At 45.0% G+C, this 16691-nt stretch overlaps 2 protein-coding genes across 5 annotated transcripts in view; both read right to left on the bottom strand.

The window, feature by feature from the left end:
- LAMP3 (lysosomal associated membrane protein 3) overlaps positions 1-3804 on the bottom strand; it is a 36199-nt gene extending 32395 nt beyond the window's left edge. Inside the window, exon 1 of one of the 2 annotated variants that reach the window (XM_012736959.3) lies at positions 3622-3804. In XM_012736959.3, the coding sequence (XP_012592413.2) occupies positions 3622-3670 (49 nt within the window). In that variant the 5' untranslated portion in view covers positions 3671-3804. The remainder of the gene's footprint in view (positions 1-3621) is intronic. The other variant, XM_012736960.3, reaches the window with a different exon arrangement.
- Positions 3805-10509: 6705 nt separating this feature from the next.
- The window catches only part of MCF2L2 (MCF.2 cell line derived transforming sequence-like 2), a 209069-nt gene continuing 202887 nt past the window's right edge, over positions 10510-16691 (bottom strand). Inside the window, exons 26-29 of one of the 3 annotated variants that reach the window (XR_012919427.1) lie at positions 14607-14686; positions 14136-14248; positions 13736-14061; positions 10510-12161 (exon numbers count right to left, since the gene is read on the bottom strand). Coding sequence is in view for 2 of the 3 variants with exons in the window: in XM_076003609.1 (XP_075859724.1) it covers positions 13835-14061; positions 14136-14248; positions 14607-14686 (420 nt within the window). In the remaining variant the exon portion in view is untranslated. Of the gene's footprint in view, positions 12162-13215; positions 14062-14135; positions 14249-14606; positions 14687-16691 lie in introns of those variants that run through there. The other 2 variants (XM_076003609.1, XM_076003608.1) reach the window with 2 other exon arrangements.

Here is a 16691-nt window from a genome sequence, read left to right as displayed (position 1 = left end):
AAAACTGACAGGGGTGGGTATGCCACACATTGTCATATGTCCCCAGAAACTCTGTATGTTTGTGAAGTACTCAATAAATCCGGAAATATAATACTCTGTTTTATAAAATCTATGTATGTAACTACACATATATGACTGATTTCTGTCAGAATTGGGTCATAATTTTTTGTTTTTGAGATAGGATCTTGCTCTGTAGCCCAAGCTGGCACAATCACAACTCGCTGCAGCCTGGAACTCCTGGGCTCAAGCGATCCTCCCGCCTTGGCCTCCCAAGCGCTGGGATTACAGGCTTGAGCCACTGCATCTGACCGGGTCACAGTTTTTTAAACAGAACCTTTGGCCACGTAGAGGTTTAGTAAAGGTCAGGTCACTGGTCTGTCTGAGACCCACAAAAAGGGTAGTGAGCAAAAGCAAAGGCAGGAGACATAGCTCAGACTCTGCCTCAACCCTCCCTCTACTCGCAGAACATCACACCGGGGATCACACACTGATTCCTCATCCCCTGCCCCCCCCCCCACCGCCCCAGCATCTCCTTTCCAAAATTTACAAGACTCAGCAAACAGGCACACCAGAGCCTCAATCCATTGCTCAGACTCCTCTAGATGGAAATCTGCAGGAAAAGGCATGAGAAGGTTTTGGTTCCCCTATAAAAGGCAGGAGGAACTGGGAGAATGAGTCATTGCCCAGTGCCTGGAAAGGCACCAACCAGCAAGGGATCTTCTCTAGGTATTTCCCTGACATTGGGTCCCTTCCTGGACAGCCTTTGCCTGGCTTCCCTGCAGCATGGAATTCAGCAGGTGTGTAGAGGCCTCCTCTGGGGCAGGCTCCATGCCAGGCACTGGGGGGAGGCTCTCAAAGAGCTGTGAGGCAGACACAGAAGTAGACCACACTCCTCAGTGTGACAAGTGTTATCATCGAGTCCCTAGGTGCTACGGGGAGTGTGGGGTGGGATGGGGAATCTGGCACAAGGAGAAAGTCTTCAGGCAGATAAGAGAGTAGATGGGATTTCAGGCAGAAGGAAGAGTTAGTGCAAAGGCATGGGGGCTTCGGATCCCCACATGTTCGGAGAACAGCAAGGGGATCAGCATGATGGGAACATAAGGAGGGTGTGGGGGAGGCAGACATGGGAAGGCCAGCAGGGAGCAGGCCTAGCAAGCCTTGGAGACTACACTTCATTTGCAGAGCTCTGAGGAGCACAGGCAGGAGCAACTGGAACCCACTGGCCACATCCAGGCTCAGGGAACCAGAGTTTAACTCCCAGCATCTTGCCAGTACCTCCAGGCACAGCAGAGAGACAACTTGAATGTGATGGCTGGAGCCCCAGCAGTCATCTGGAACCATGAGGGGACCTTGAAGGGGGAAGTCACATAAAGGATGTTAGATTCCCCAGTGATGTGCCTGCACACTGGAACTGGTCTGAATTCCTCTGGACTTGTTTTCGCATGAGAGAGTAACAAACATCTATCTTGTTGGATTCACTGTTATTTTGCACTTTTTTCTTGTCTACAGCTGAACCTAAACTTAACTGACATAAACTTAAATCCTCTCATTTTCTGGGGGAAGAATTTGAGATCCGGAAAGCAAAGTGACTGGATAAAGATTATTCAGCTCATTTACCTAGAGGCTGTGTCTTTCCTAGCAAAATGTGTGACGGTTTTTGCTCATTCCCAATTCAATGGGTATTTCTTGAGCCTATGCTCGCAGAGCCGTGTAGTGCAACAGTGCAGAGCATGAACCCAAAAGCCTGACCTCCTGGATGCCCGTCCCAGGGTTGCCACTCACTAACTGGGAGACCATGAGCAATTCCTTGTCCTGCCTCTGTCTCAGCACACTCGTCTGTAGAATGGGGATAAAGTTGCACCTACTTTTCAGGATTGTGAGACTAAGTGAGTTAATACAGGCAAGTGGAGGCATGTATAGAGCACATAGCTTAGCTGCTAAGGGCACGAAACTCTGGTTCAAAGTTCAACCCTGACACTTACTAGCTACAGGGCCATGGGCTAGTTATTTCACCTCCTTGTGCCTCCATTTCCTCACAAGTAAAAGGGAGACGATATCAGTACTTACACAGCTGCTGTGTGGATTAAGGCGTTCAGAATGTGCCTGGCACACAGGAAGTGCCGGCAGGTGGTGGCCGTCATCGTTACCATGTGCTGATGAGCCCCCTGTGCTGAGTGGAGAAGGGGCTCACGGTCGGGAGGGTTGAAGGCAAATGGGAAGAGGGACCAGAGATGGGATTGACATAACCGAGCAAAGCACTATAGCGGCTGCTTCACAGACGACGTCTCATTCATCTTCCCCGCACCCCTGGGGAGGATATTATTTCCCCCATCTTTCTGTAAGGAAACTGAGCACCCGGAAGTTGGGTGATGTGGACAAGGCCTCCCTGCTGGTAAGGGTCAGGGCAAGGATCTCAATCCAGTCCTGTGTGACCTTTCAAAGGCCACACAACACTGATCTGCCCGGGGGCGGGGGATGTAGTTTGCCTCTGGGGAAAACCTCTCATGCTTCTTTGTTCACTCGTTCCCCCTCTAAGAATGTTCGGCTCAGACGGGACACGGTAACGCGGCATCTCCTCTCACTTGCCCTTGCGTGTGTCAACCCTCACCGTGCTCCGAGCCCATCTGTCTCTGTCAGCCATTCTATCTGCGCTCACAGGCACCACTGTGGGTAACTGCCAGGCTGAGATGCTTTTGCTTTTTTATTTGCTTGGCCTGAGAAATGCAATGATGACTTCCTCTTCTATCCCCTCCAAAACTTGAAATTATAATTCTGAAAGCATGGCACAAGGACAAACAGCCTGGACGATGGCAGCTTGGCACGACCCTTCACACAGCTTTAATAACATTCATGTTACAACCAAGGGCCACTGTGTCCCCCATTTGAGCATGTGAGCAGGGCAGTCTGGCGGAGATGGTTCTCTCATATGTTCAATTCAGTTGTTCTAGAAGGAATTTTGAACTAACCAGCAAACTTGATAACAGGGACAGAACAATAGCAGCAAGGAGGACTCAACGTCTTAGAGAGAAGATGCCCTAGTGAAAGCAAGGGGCTGGGACATAAAATAATCTCGCAGAAGGCATCTTGAATATGAAATGCAATGGGATTTTTTTTCCAGTCTTTGACACCCTGGCTTACACCTTTCTAAAATGGCACAATCTGTCAGACCACATCTGATGCATCCTCAGGACTCACTGTTTATATAATAGAACCCAGCACACCCACCTGAGAAAACCACGAAAAGTGAGACCCAACTGCTTTTCCTCGATGACAAAGCACAGACCCCCATTTCTAAGCCCTGCCTCAGCTCTCCATCTCTTAAATCCAAGTGATTTCTACAAACTGCCTGATAAGGTGCCCAGAACCCATTTGGAAACCAGGGACAGTGTCACTGTCTTCTGGGGCTGACACTCTGCCCAACTCACAGAAAACAAGTCCAAACTGTGAAAGCCCTTGGAAAAGGGGAAGGTGTGTCCCACCCGTGAAAGATAGCAGGGAGGGGATGCTGTCCCACAAGTGCCCACAGTGGCTGACGCCACACCTACAGGCCATCCTGTCTCACCTTGGTCAGGGGCACCAGAATGCACTTAGGTTTAAGAGGACGTTCTGTGTCTCACTCACCAGCCAGGGACATGCAGAGTGCCACCACCGCGGAGAGCTGCCGGGGCATGGCCAGTCGAGGTCGCCGGGTCACCCAGGAACACGCAGCTCTCTGCTCCTCAGTCACTTGTGGCAGAGAAAGGGAAGTCACTTGGGTTATGAGACGCAGCTGAAAAGCCCGCCCAAGTGGCCCCTAAGTGGGGAGGGAAAGCACAAGTGGCCTTAGCATTTGTGACGGGCCAAGGGGAAGGGCTTCTAGGATCATTTTCCACAAGAGGCGGGTGGGGTCTGTGGCAGTGCCAGCTTCCTCCTCTCCTAACTTAGATCTCTTTTCTCTAACTGCTTCAGCACATTTCTAGAAACCTAGAGACCCTCATCAGCCAGGATAAGACCAGTCCCTCAGTCACGAGGTGAGCAGGAGTCTTCAAACGGAGTCAGGAGAACCCCGCCTCTGGCTTATTCATAAAGGGTCTGAGGAGCCCCGCTGGTTCCATGCCCGATGCCCACGGCCGCCTCGCCTGGGGACCTCGGAGTGTGGGAAGCCGGATGTGCGTGAGCTCGGCAGTTGGGGAGATGTGGCTTTGAACCTGGCCCTGCCAAGTTGGCAGCTGTGTGACCTTGAGTAATCTCTCTGAGCCTCAGTTTCTTCTGCTGTTAATTGGTGATAGTAATGCCTACTCCCAGGTGGTTTTTACAGACCAAAAGTTCCTGGAAAACTGAAAATACTCAATATCTTTGACAAGCAAGCTTTTTTTTAAATGTTTTATCTCCTTCCTCTGTTAATTAGACAAAACAGTGATGGTCTATCTCTCAGGGCTGTGAGTCGGAGTGAGGAGTACACACTTAGGCAGCATAGTAGGATACCCTCCTGATTAGTGGGTTTAGGGCTTTCAGCCTAGTCTCAAATTGTTTTCTGAAAACTAACTTTGGCTATATCTGTTTTATCTTACTATGTTGCTCCAAACACTAATCTAATCAAGTAAATTTAGTAAAGCTTGTTTCAAAATGAAATTTTCGTGGTAAAAGGTGAGGGTTAATTTGTGCCAAAGAACTTAATTTCAGTGACCAAGTGACCACCTGCTTTCTGGTCTTTGAGTCAGTTTAATCACAGACAATAATTAATTGGATACAATGTGCCAGGCACTCTTCTTATTCCATTTAATCCCCCACAGCCACTGTATGTGGGCACTGTTGTTATTGCTGTCCCATTTCACAGATGGGGAAACTGAGCATAGAGAAGTCAAGTGACTGGCCCAGAGTCACTTAGGTAATAAATGAAGAAGTTGGGCCATAAATCCTGCCTGGCTTGAGAGCCTACGACTTTAAGCACTATGCTGTACTACTGCTGAAGAGGCATTCTAGACTAGACTGTAATATATATTTTTAAGTTGCTTACTGCCTAGGTGAGGAGCAATATTTATTAATGTACAATAATAGCCAGGGAGTGACTGATCAATTGTTTGCTCTTAGAGCCACACTAGATGAAGAATGGAATAGTCAGAGATGATGTCACAGTGTTTGGATGTTGGACAGGCTTTGAAGGCCACAGAGAATCTGAATAGTTGGAGAATAGCAATACTACTACCAGTACCAGTAGGTCCCTTATAAGGAAACCCTACTATGCACTTGACAAAGTGTAATGCATATGGCAACTCTACAAGGTAGATTTTTATTTATTTTTAAATAACTGATAATTTATTAAAATGGTTGACTTAAGTATCTGCAACCTTGGCCCCTGGGTCAATACTGGTGGAAGTAATCTGTTTAGCAATCTCAGAAGGACTGTGTGAGTCAGTGAGTTGTTTGTGCATTGTCACTGCATAGAAACCAATGGAACCCATTCCATGTCATCGAAACCACCACGAGGTATTTTTCTTGTGGTGAAGTCTCAGTCTTGGTAGGCATGTCAACCGGTCTTTTCACTTTGAGATTCTTTTCCTTTGCACTTCTGATCAAGTCAGCACACCCCTTCTCTGGGGATTTTATGCTGTGGCTGATTAGGGTATTTCTAATTTGGTGAATTACCTCCTCTTGTTCCATGGTGTCCTTCTGGTTTCCTGACCTACTTGTTTCTCAGCAAGAGCAAATAGCCACAAGTCAGGAGCAGGAGTGGGTGGACTGCAGCTCCATAGCATCTGTGACCTTGACTTCCTCAAAAAGGTAAGGTAGATTTTTTTTTTTTGAGACAGAGTCTCACTGAGTTGCTCAGACTGGAGCACAGTGGCTTCATCATAGCTCACAGCGACCTCAAACGCTTGGGTTCAAGTGATCCTCCTGCCTGAGCATCCCAAGTAGCTGGGACTACAGTTATGTGCCACCATGCCTGGCAAATGAGGTAGATTTTTTTTAAATCCCCACTTTGCTGATGTGGAAATCAAACCACCCAACATCACGCAACAGGCTAAGATTTGCATTATGGTGTGTGTGGCCCTTAAGCCTTTGTCCTTTTCGTTGGCCCACAAGGAGCAAACTCTCAAGAGCAATGACAGGCTTGACTGGAGGTTACTAGGAAACAGTGGAAATATGATTGAAAGGTCCAGGTAGTTCCAAGTTGGAGAGGTTGATAAAGCCAGACAGAGGAGTCCAGTCTCAACTTAGGAGCACTTGGGGCTTCTGGAGGCCTTGAAGGAGGAAGTTGCATACGGAAGCAGGTGTTAGCCTGACACTTGGGAAGGGCCCAGTGGCTTTGGGAGGAGAAGGCTCATCCACTGAGTTAGCCAGCATTTACTGGGGGATGTCTGGAACCAGTCTCCTGAGCAGGAACTTAGGAGATCAGAGTCTTGAGCCTGATTCTGTGGACTCCTGCCTTTGACTAAAGGACAGATGCCACAGCCGGGAGTTGCAGAAGCAGCTGGAGTCAGGTTACGGAACTTCCACACTGCAAAACGTTTGCTAGGTTCTTGGGATGCCTATGAAGGCATCTTTCAAATTCTGAAAACTCTGCTCCTTTTTATGAGACTAATATCAACATTTTAGTATTTTTAAGCCATAGAATCCTTAGCTGATCTACATGTTTCTAAGAAGCTCAGTGATAGGAATCACAGTATGTGGTGGCTGACAGCCTCTTTTTATGAGGAGTTAAATTAATTGAACTCAATAACAACCCAACATGGATCTTTATTTCTAGAAGTTATTTCATAGACAGCACATTAAAGTGTAGCCTGTGAATTATTTTGAGATGATTTTTGGGGGGACAGTGACATGCACAGGGGGAGTCCCATGCCAGTACATAATAGTAGCAAAGGTGGTCTGCTGAGAAAGACGCAGGCCTGGTATTATGTTCTCTGCTTTTCTTCCCCATTTTTATAGTTTCTAACTGTTAAAAGGTAAACTGAGGCACAATCAAATTTTAAAGAATTTATTTGAACAGATAGGCAACTTCAAACTGGAAGTAATTCAGGGGCTCTGCCAAGGGGCTGTAAGGGAAAGGTTTTCATAGGGAGAACATGGAAATAAAGCAAAGAAAATATTTGATTGGTTATAGTTACACAGTTGCCTTATTTGGTCTATTCTGCTGAAAAATTCTGAAGTTATATAACCCTACATTAGTTGGAAGCTTCTGATCAGTCTTAAGTTTTGTTCTTCTCTAATATAGGTATTTACCAGGAATATCCCAAGTTAAGTTCCATTTATGGTGGCAAACCAAGCAAGGTTAAGGTCACTTATGAGGCCTAATTGGCTTTGTCTGCTCCGGGATTCCTCAGGCCCAGTCTCCATTTTAATTCAACACAAAGAAAATCATAAAATAATTGTTGTAAAACACAACCAATGGATGTATAACAAAAACACTACAGAGGGAATTAAGTCAAAAGTAAAATTTCTGCCCCATCCCTTTCACTCCCTGCACCTCCCACCCCCAGCCCTTTGTCCCACTTGGCAGTTAACCATTGGTAATTTTTTAAAAAATGTATCCTTCCAAACATATCCTATCTATTCACAGACATATGTAGGATTTGTATTTCTCTCAGTTAAACATGATGGTTTTGTAATATATTTTTATGTGATATATTTTCTCTATCAATGAATTCTTCTGTATTAGCTTATGTATATTTCTATTGTGTAATATTTTATTTTTAAATTTACTTACCATAAAATTCACTCTTTGTGGTGTGCAGTTCTGTGAGTTTAGACAAATACAGAGTCTGTATCTACCAACACAATCAAGTGTCATCACTCCCAAAATTCCACGTGCCTATATCCCCAGGAAACACCACCTTGCCTGTGAGTTTCCAGCCTGCTCATGCTCTTCCCCTCTCAACTGCCTACCCAGTGTATTTCAGATATGTTTAACCAGCCCCAACAATCACATTGTCAATTATTCCTTGTAACAAATATTCCCCGTAATAAATATATACATCTATATTCTACCAATTCTGCTTGTCTGGTTGAACCTCGACTGATAGAGTATTCTATTTTATAGATATGCCAAAATTTATCAACTCACCTGATGATGGACATTTGGGTTCTTTCAGTTTTTTGCTATTATATATAAAACTATGATGAACATTCATGTACAAAACTTTGTATGGACATAGTCTTTTATTTGCATTGGGTAAATACATAGGAGTGGCTGGGTCATATGTTTGATATATGCTTAATATTTGAAGAGGCTTCCAAGCTATTTTCCAAAGTGGTTGTACAATTTTACTTCCAGCTAGCAGGGTATGAGAATTCCAGTTGTTTCACATCTTTGCCAATACTTTATATTATCAGTTTTTAAAATTCTAGATATTCTTATATGTGTATATTGGTCTCTCATTGTGATTTTAATTTAAATTTTCCTATCAACCAATGATGTTGAGCACTTTTATATATAAATTTTGCCATCTGTATATCTTCTTTAGTGAAGTATCCAGTGAAATATTTTGTCCATTAAAAATTGAGATAGAATTCACATATCAGAAAATTCACCCATGTTAATGGGTCTACTCAGTGTTTTGTTTTTAAACTGTATTCACAAAGTTGTGAAACAGCATACCACAACTGTCTCATTCCAGAACATTTTCATCCCCCCCTCCAAAAAAAATCCTGTACCCACTAGTAGTCACTTCTTATCGCCCCAACCTCCCCAGACCTTGGCAATCACTAATCTACTTTCTTTCTCTATGGGTTCCCTATTCTGGACACCTTATATAAATGGAATAATACAATATGTACCTTGTTATTTCTGGCTTCTCTCAATTAGTATAATGTTTCAAGGTTCCTCCATGTTGTAATCTGTATCAGTATTTCATTCTTTTTATGGCAAATACTATTTCATTGTATGGATACACTGTATTTTGTTTATCCATTTGTCTTAGCTCACTCTGGCTGCTATAGCAAAATACTATAGACTGGTTGACTTAACAGAATTTTTCTCATAGTTCTGGAGACTGGAAGTCTGAGATCAGGGTGCCAACATGGTTGGGCTCTAATGAGGTCTCTCTTCCTTGCTTGCAGATATCTCTCTTCTTGCTGTGTCCTCACATAGTGGAGTGAGAAAGAGAGAAGTTTTCTTGTGTTTCTTTTTATAAGGGCACTAATCCCATTATGAGGGCCCCACTCTCATAAACTCATCTAAAACTAATTATCTCCCAAAAGACCCATCTCCAAATGCCATCACATTGTGAGTTAGGGCTTCAACATATGAATTTTGAGGGGACACAATTCAGTCCATAGCACCATTCATTGGGTAATGGATGACTTATTCTGTTTTCTGTTGCTATAACAGAATACTACAGACTGGGTCATTTATAAAGAAAAAAATGTTTATTTGGCCCATGGTTCTGGAGGCTGGGAAGTCCAAGATCATGGTGCATCTGGTGAGGGTCAGACCATGGTGAATGGTATCACATGGTGAACAAGAATGCAAGATACAGAGAGAAAAATGGGGTTGAACTTCTCATTTTTTTTTAAATCAGGAACCCACTCCTAAGATAACTAACCTGCTCCCACCATAATAGCACTAATCCTTTTATCATGCCCTAATCACCTCTTTAAAAGTCCTGAAAGAAAAAGATTGCCAACCAATAATTCTGTATCCACAAAACTGTTTTCTAAAACTGAAGAAGAAATAAAGACATTTCTAGATAAACAAAAACTAAGAATTTATTACTAACAAATCTGCCCTACAAGAAACACTAATGAGAATCCTTTAGACAGAAATGAAAGGCCATTAGATAGTAACTCAAATCTATAGGGAAATTAAACTTTAAAACTCCTAAATAACTAATAGGTCAAAGAAGAAATCATAATTGAAATTAGAAAATAACTTGAGATGAATGAAAATGAAAACACAATATACCAAAACTTATAGGATGCAGCTGAACCCGTGCTTAGCATAAAATTTCTAGGTGTAAATGCCTATATATATTTTTTAAAAACTCAAGTGAATAACTTACACTCCCACTGTAGGAAATAAGAAAAAAAGACCAAACTAAACCCAAAGGAAGTAGAAGAAAAAAATAATAAATATTAGAATGGAATTAAATAAAATTAAGAATATAAAAGTAATAGAGAAAAAAATCAATAAATCCAAAAGTGGAGTTCCCCTCTCCTTTATGTGACCCAAAAGTTAGTTCTTTCAAAAGATGAATAAGACAGACAAACTTTTAGCTAGATTAACATGGGAGAAAAATGAGATAAAAGTTCAAATTATTATCTGGGTGCAGCAGTGTGTGCCTAAGTCACAGCTACCTGGGAGGCTGAGGTAGGAGGATCTCTTGAGCCCAGAAGTCTGAGTCCACACTGGGCAACATAGTGAGACTCAGTCTCTAAATTAATTAATTAATTAATTAATTAAAGGGAAAAAAACTCTCAAATTACTAAAACTTAGAATGATTGAGGAGACATCACTACTGACCTTACAGAAATAAGTAGGATAATAAGAGTGCAATATTATAATAGATATATATTTGGTCTTCATCCCAGGTTCTCGGCATAGAACTCCTAAAATGCTTGTAATTTGCTTAGTGATAGGGTGACAGGAGCTTCTTTTGTTATAATATTTGGTCTTAGTCCAAGATTCCTGACACAAGAGCTTCTAAAACCCTTGGAATTTCCTGAATGATAGAGTTGATAGGAGTGCTCTTGTTATTCATAACAAGCCACTTTTAACCATACCTTAATTTATGGTAATGAGGTAACTCTTTGTTTTGGGGGAGGAGGAGCACCCTAGGTAGCTTCAGGATGGGGGCTGTTTGCCTGAGGAACCAACCCTGTGATTAAAGGGTTGTAAATCTCAACCCAACCCTCTGACCTCTAGGAAGGGAGAAGTGCTGGAGGGTGAGTTCAATCACCAAGGGCCAATAATTTTTTATCAACCATGCCTAGGTAATGGAACCTCCAGGAAAAGTTCCTGAGACCTGGATAGAGGAAAGCACTTTTCCCTCATCTTCCTTGTATTTATTGTCCTGACTAGTGCAGTGACAACTTGGCAAAGCCCTGGAGAAGGTGAGGGAGTGAGCCAGGAGGTTATCTTGGGGCAAGAACATTCCAGGCAGAGGACCAAATGAGGCAGGATCTGTCAAGCACCAGGGCCAGCCCTTAAGGTTAGTGCCTTTCTGAACCCTGTGGCCCCGTGGCCCCTATCAACTTATCCTCCTGCCGTGCCTGGCTCCTTCATGCCCCTGTGCCTGAGCACACACTATTCCCCCAGCCAGGATGCCCTTCTCCCCCGGGAGAAAACACTCCCTCCATAAGGTCCATCTCTGGTGTCACCCCTTCCCCGAATACAACAGGAAGAGTCACTGACAGTGTTCTGTGCCCCCAGAACATTTGTCACATTGTGTTGTGATTATGTTTTCATGTCTGTCTCCCTCGCTGGACTAAGAGTTTCTCACTCATCCCTGGTCTTGCCTGGTGCCAGAATCTTCTTTAAGATAGAGGAGTGCTCGGGAAATAGGTGTTGAATGAGGGAATACATATAGACATAAACATTCTTATGGTCAAGCTGGAATAACCTGGGCTGAAAAATAATGCAGGTAGAAGAATCTAAGATTACAGATTATAGATTTGAAAACAACTTTATTTTATTGTGCAAATAGTCTACAAATTTGAAACACACTCTATCAAGAAAGAAACTTTGCTCTTAGGACAGGGAATGGGAGAAGGCAGCCCCACAAATAGCTTTAAAGTTCTAAAAAATTTCAAACACCACTGGACAATTGTTTGGAGGAGTCCCTCCTTAAGTCTCTGCCCTTTTTTGGCCACCTATTCAAAGCACTTTTTTATGAACAAAGTGAGACATTACTTTTGTTTTCTTGAATCCTAAAGTGATTTTCTTGAGTCTCATTAGACTCCTCTCAGGTGTTTTTTTGCCCACTCCATTCCAGAAACAAAGCACGAACTGAAGACTCAGCCAGATCCCACATCTGGTAACAACTTAAAATTAAATCACCCTTAATAATTCAACTCCAAAACCAACTCTAGAACTAAGTAACTCCAATGCCAAGTGTGCTGGGAATTGAGCTGTGATTTCTCAGCTTCCACTCTATTCTTCCATTGTCTGCTTTGCTGGGCAGGCCACGCCATGCTCCTTCCTGTGTGCCTGGGCTCAGGTCTGCATTCCCCTAGTCTTCACCCTGAGAGTGACAGTTGGTTCCAGTAGCAGCAGTGGGTTCCAGTTTGCCATTTCCTCAACGCTCCCATAAGCAGCCTCATGATGCCCCCTTCAGAGATACCAGCTGGGCTGGGCTGGTCCCTCCTCAGAGTTCTGCATCCGGCTCCTAGACCCCGAGCTCCTGAGCCACCTGTGCCATCGGCAGTGCCTCCTCCTCTGTGGACTAACCCCCAGCCTTGAGCCCACCTCTAAGCTTCTGAGTTTTGATAATTCCAACCTCTTCTCTTTGTTCTCTTAGCTCTTGGGGTGCTAACTACTTCTTGAAGTTGAAACCTCCATGATACTTCAATATCATCTTTTATTGCCTTTTAGTTCTCCAATAGTTGAGTAATAATTCTTAATATTAAATTCTCTCTGTTAAAATAACTGATATTGTGTCTCCTGATTGTACTCTGACTGATGGATCAAGTAATTCTGACTCTAAATAATTTTGAAAACAAATCTAAAAATGAAATAAATAAAAATAAAGAACAGGATAAAAATTTTAAATGGCAAAGACATACTAAAAAGAAGTAACTGAGAATAAGTGACTCTGAAAGTAACTCAGTACTAAATATCTCTGAAAATAAAAAATTCAGAAAATATAATGTTAAAAATGAAATAACTCTGAAAATGCAAGAATTAAAAACCAAATATAATAACTCAAAAAAAGATGTAAAATTAAATAACTCAGAATCTAAAATAACTGAAAAAGAAAATACCTGTGAACATAAGAAACTCTAAAACTAAATAACTAGGGGAAAACCCCTTAAAATAACTAAAAACATTTCACTCTGGAAATAAATAAGTCTACAGTAATTAAAAAACTTCCAGTGAGTTTTTAATAGTCAAATAAGTAACTGTAAAAATAAATAGCTCAAAACCTCCAATAACTAAAAATGGAATAATTAGAAAAATAAATAACTCAGATAATAATTGTAAAGATAGATTATTAAAAATAAATTCTAAGTGAATTATTAATAACTTGAAAATTTATAATTCCTAAAAATATGCATAAATAACTGAAAACGAATAATTAAAAAACTAAATAACGTTGAAAATAAAATAATTATAAACTGGTAACTAAAGCTATAAAATTAAGTAACTAGAAAGCTAAAAATGAATGAAAATTAACTAATAAAACTAAAAATGGGAAAAACTAAAAGTAACTAAAACTAATTCAAAAACTAATAAATCTATACCTAAATATCTCAGAAATTAACTTGAAACCAACCTCTCTCTGAAAGAAACGGTCTTAGAACTAACACAGGCACGACCTTAACATTCTCGCGAGGATCCTGGGAGGGGAGCAGCTCCCGGCCTGTGGCCCCTGTCGCGTCTGAGCTGCTCAGGCGCCTCCAAGGCTCAGCCTCAGTGGCTCTCAACTGATCCCCACTCTACCCTGGGAGAAATTTGGGAATGTCTGAAGGCAGTTTTGCTTGTCACAATTTGGAGGTGGGGGACAGGGGTGGCGCGCTGCTTGCACCGGTGGGTAGAGGCCAGGGATGCCGCTAAGCATCCTTCGATGCACAGAACGGCCCCGCAACAAAGCATTACCCGGCCCCACATGTCCAAGTGCAGAGGTTGAGATCTCAGAGTGCGGAGGCGGAGCCCTCCAGGCGTGGGCTGTGGGCTGCTCTCTTCTAAGCGGGCGCGTTAGGGAGGAGCCGAGGCCCCTCTGCAGCCTCTCCCTGGAACGCAGACGGCGCGGGCGCCGGGCCGAGCGCAGGAGCGACGGCTGCCCGCGGGAGGCTCAGTTCTGCGGGGAGGGCGTCCTCGGGCCTCCCGCCCGCGCCTGCGCCGCCTCTGCGCCCGGTCCGGCCGTCTCCCCCGCGGGAGCGAGCTCGCCAGTGCGCACCCCGACGCGCTCCTCCGCGCTGGCCCTGAAATTCCAAGAAGACAGTCAGAGGAGCAACGGCTGCAGACTCGCGGGCTTTTCTGTCCCCTGTACACTCACGTTTCCTCCGCATCGCGTGCGTCTCCTCCCTGGGTGCTTTCTCCCGTCTCCAGGAAAACCGATTTGGAGAGACGGGTTTCAGAGCTGTCGTCCGACTGGAAGAGCCCGGCGAGCTGGAAGGGAGGGGGCGAGGTGCACACTCGGAGTCAGCAGTGGTGTCCGGGCCGCGCGAGGCGGTCCCGCTGCCAGGTGGGGCCTCCCCAGCTCTCCCACTCTCCCTCCCCGCCCCGCCACTCAGGTTCCCTGCGGGAGCCGGGTTGGGACCAGACAGTGGTGGGGGGGCGCGCTGGCGGGGAGGCTCTAGAGCCTCTTCCAGGGTCAGGGACCTCCGCTTGCTGGCTTAGGGCAGGTCCCTATGGGATGAATCACAAGAAGGAGGGAGAGAGGGAACGAGGAGAGGAGGGGAGGCGGGAGGAGCGGGTGAACAGGAATGCGGGAGAGCATGAAAGAAGCAAGAAGGAAACAAGTTACGCTGAGAGCGCTGTTCTCCTTTTCCATGTCTTCTGCACCTTCACACTCTTCCGTGGAGATAAACTCCCTGCTGGAGCATCCTTGGGGAGAGAAAGGGAAGGACTGTCCCTCTGCCCCTGGCACGTAGCGGGCAGTGCCTGTCTCTGGCACGGCCTCCCCATCTCCAACTCCTGCTGCCCCAGGGCCTCCATCTGGGCCCTGGGGGTCTGTGATCTCCAGGTTACCTTTCCAGCCCTGAAACGCTGTAGCTGTGACAGAGAAGAAATGCCCAAGCGGTGTTCATAGCTAGCCCTACTCCCTGCTCCTCCAAGAAAGCAGTCATTGTCTTCTCTTTACCAATCTTCTTACCTTCCCCCCTTCCTTCCCTCTCTTCTTCCCACTCTTCCCCCGTCCTTGCTTCCTTTACTCTGATAATTAATGTCCATTTCCCTTCTCCCTGGCAGCCTCTGCCAAGTGTCACTGCTCCATATGGGAAAATCAGAAGAACAAGCAAGTACATCCTGTCTCTCTGGCTGATGAATAGATTGCTTAGCCATCAGTCGTGCCTATGGCACACCTATCACATTCCCTGGGCTGTGTTGGACACTGTGGGGAACAGCAGCCACCGCCAAAACTGAGCAACTGCCTGTGCCTGGTGGGATGTTGGGCGTTTGTCAAAATTTAAGCTTCACAACAACCCTGTAATGGTCTCAGTCCTATTTACAGATGGGGAAACTGAAATAAGACAGCAACAGTCACGTGGCCACGTTCTCTTGGCCTGTAGGCATTGCAGCTGGATTCTCCAATATTCCTGCTCTTTCCCCCCATTCTATGTAAGACGTGGTCTCTGCCCCACAGTGTTCACAAGTCAGGTTAGGGAGCTGGGCCTCTGCATCAAGATCCCCACATTCAGCTGCCCCAGACTGAGGGTCAGCTGAATAACCTATTACCCGGGAATCAGAGTGCTGGCTGTGTGTATGGGGAAGTTTCTGTTCAGGTGAGAATCTAGGGGGAGGGGTTTGGGCAGGCCTTGAAGGGCAGAGGCATGGCTGGAGGGCAGGTACCCTGCAGCACAGGGGCTGGGAGGTCAAAACAGGCCTTTTGAGGGCAAGTCTCTTCTGAGACAACCTGCAGCTGCCCTGGCTGTGCCCTCGTGTACCTCCCCCATGGGCCCCAGGCTCTGGGCAGCAGAGACAATATCCTATTCACTTGGTATCCCCCATGGCTCCAGGGAGAAATCCAGAATTCTTAGAACCTGCAAACCTTAAAGAACATCTTGCAGTCAAAGCCCTGGTTTACAGAGGGGAAAGTGCGGCTCCCAGGACATCCAGCCAGTGGCGGTCATTGACCACCAGGCTGTGGGCACGTTGGGGACTGCCTCAAGGACCTGTGGGGGCTCAGGATCCGAGCCAGAACCAGGACTGGGGTGTCCTGCTCCTCCCAGGCCATGTTCCCTCCCTTACCCAGGTCCTTCCAGTCCTGCCTGGGCTGCCATTTGCTCTGTCTTCAGTCATCTGCATATTTAATCTCCTCCTGGATTCCCTGGCTCTGTGGTCCTAAGTGTCTTAGGTACTAAGGAGCTGGCAGCACTGAGGGGACCCCAGAATCTCAGACTCAGGGTCTGGCCAGTCACAGGCATGTGAGTGAACAAACGAGAGGCCCATCGCCCGGTGGTAGAAGGGGCTTTGCAGTCAGTCAGACGTGAGTGCAATTCTGACTGCCACTCACTAGCTGTGTGAACCTGGGTCAGTCACTTAACCTGTCTGATCATCGCTTTCCTTATCTCTAAAATGGGGACAATAATATCTATTTTGCAGTGTTGGCATGAGGATTAGCAAAAATGTTGATAACATAAAATGTCTGATACATCATAGGGGTTCAATAAGTAACATCTGTTATGATTATTGTTGATAGTAATTACAATAATACTAAAGAGAAGGTCTCAGAACAGCTCTGAGCACTCCAGGTGTTCTATTATTACTTAAATTTAGGGGAGATTTATTTGCCATCATCTCATCTTCATAAACACCCAGGGAATGAAACAAATTACAAGGATAATAAATAGCTTTAAAAAGAAACACAGTACAAAGACACATGCCCCCTCAG

Source organism: Microcebus murinus, chromosome 1 (assembly GCF_040939455.1).
Source record: "Microcebus murinus isolate Inina chromosome 1, M.murinus_Inina_mat1.0, whole genome shotgun sequence".
Lineage (NCBI taxonomy): Eukaryota > Metazoa > Chordata > Mammalia > Primates > Cheirogaleidae > Microcebus > Microcebus murinus.
Note: the sequence above shows the minus strand (reverse complement) of the source record. Positions and strands in the feature narration are given on the sequence as shown.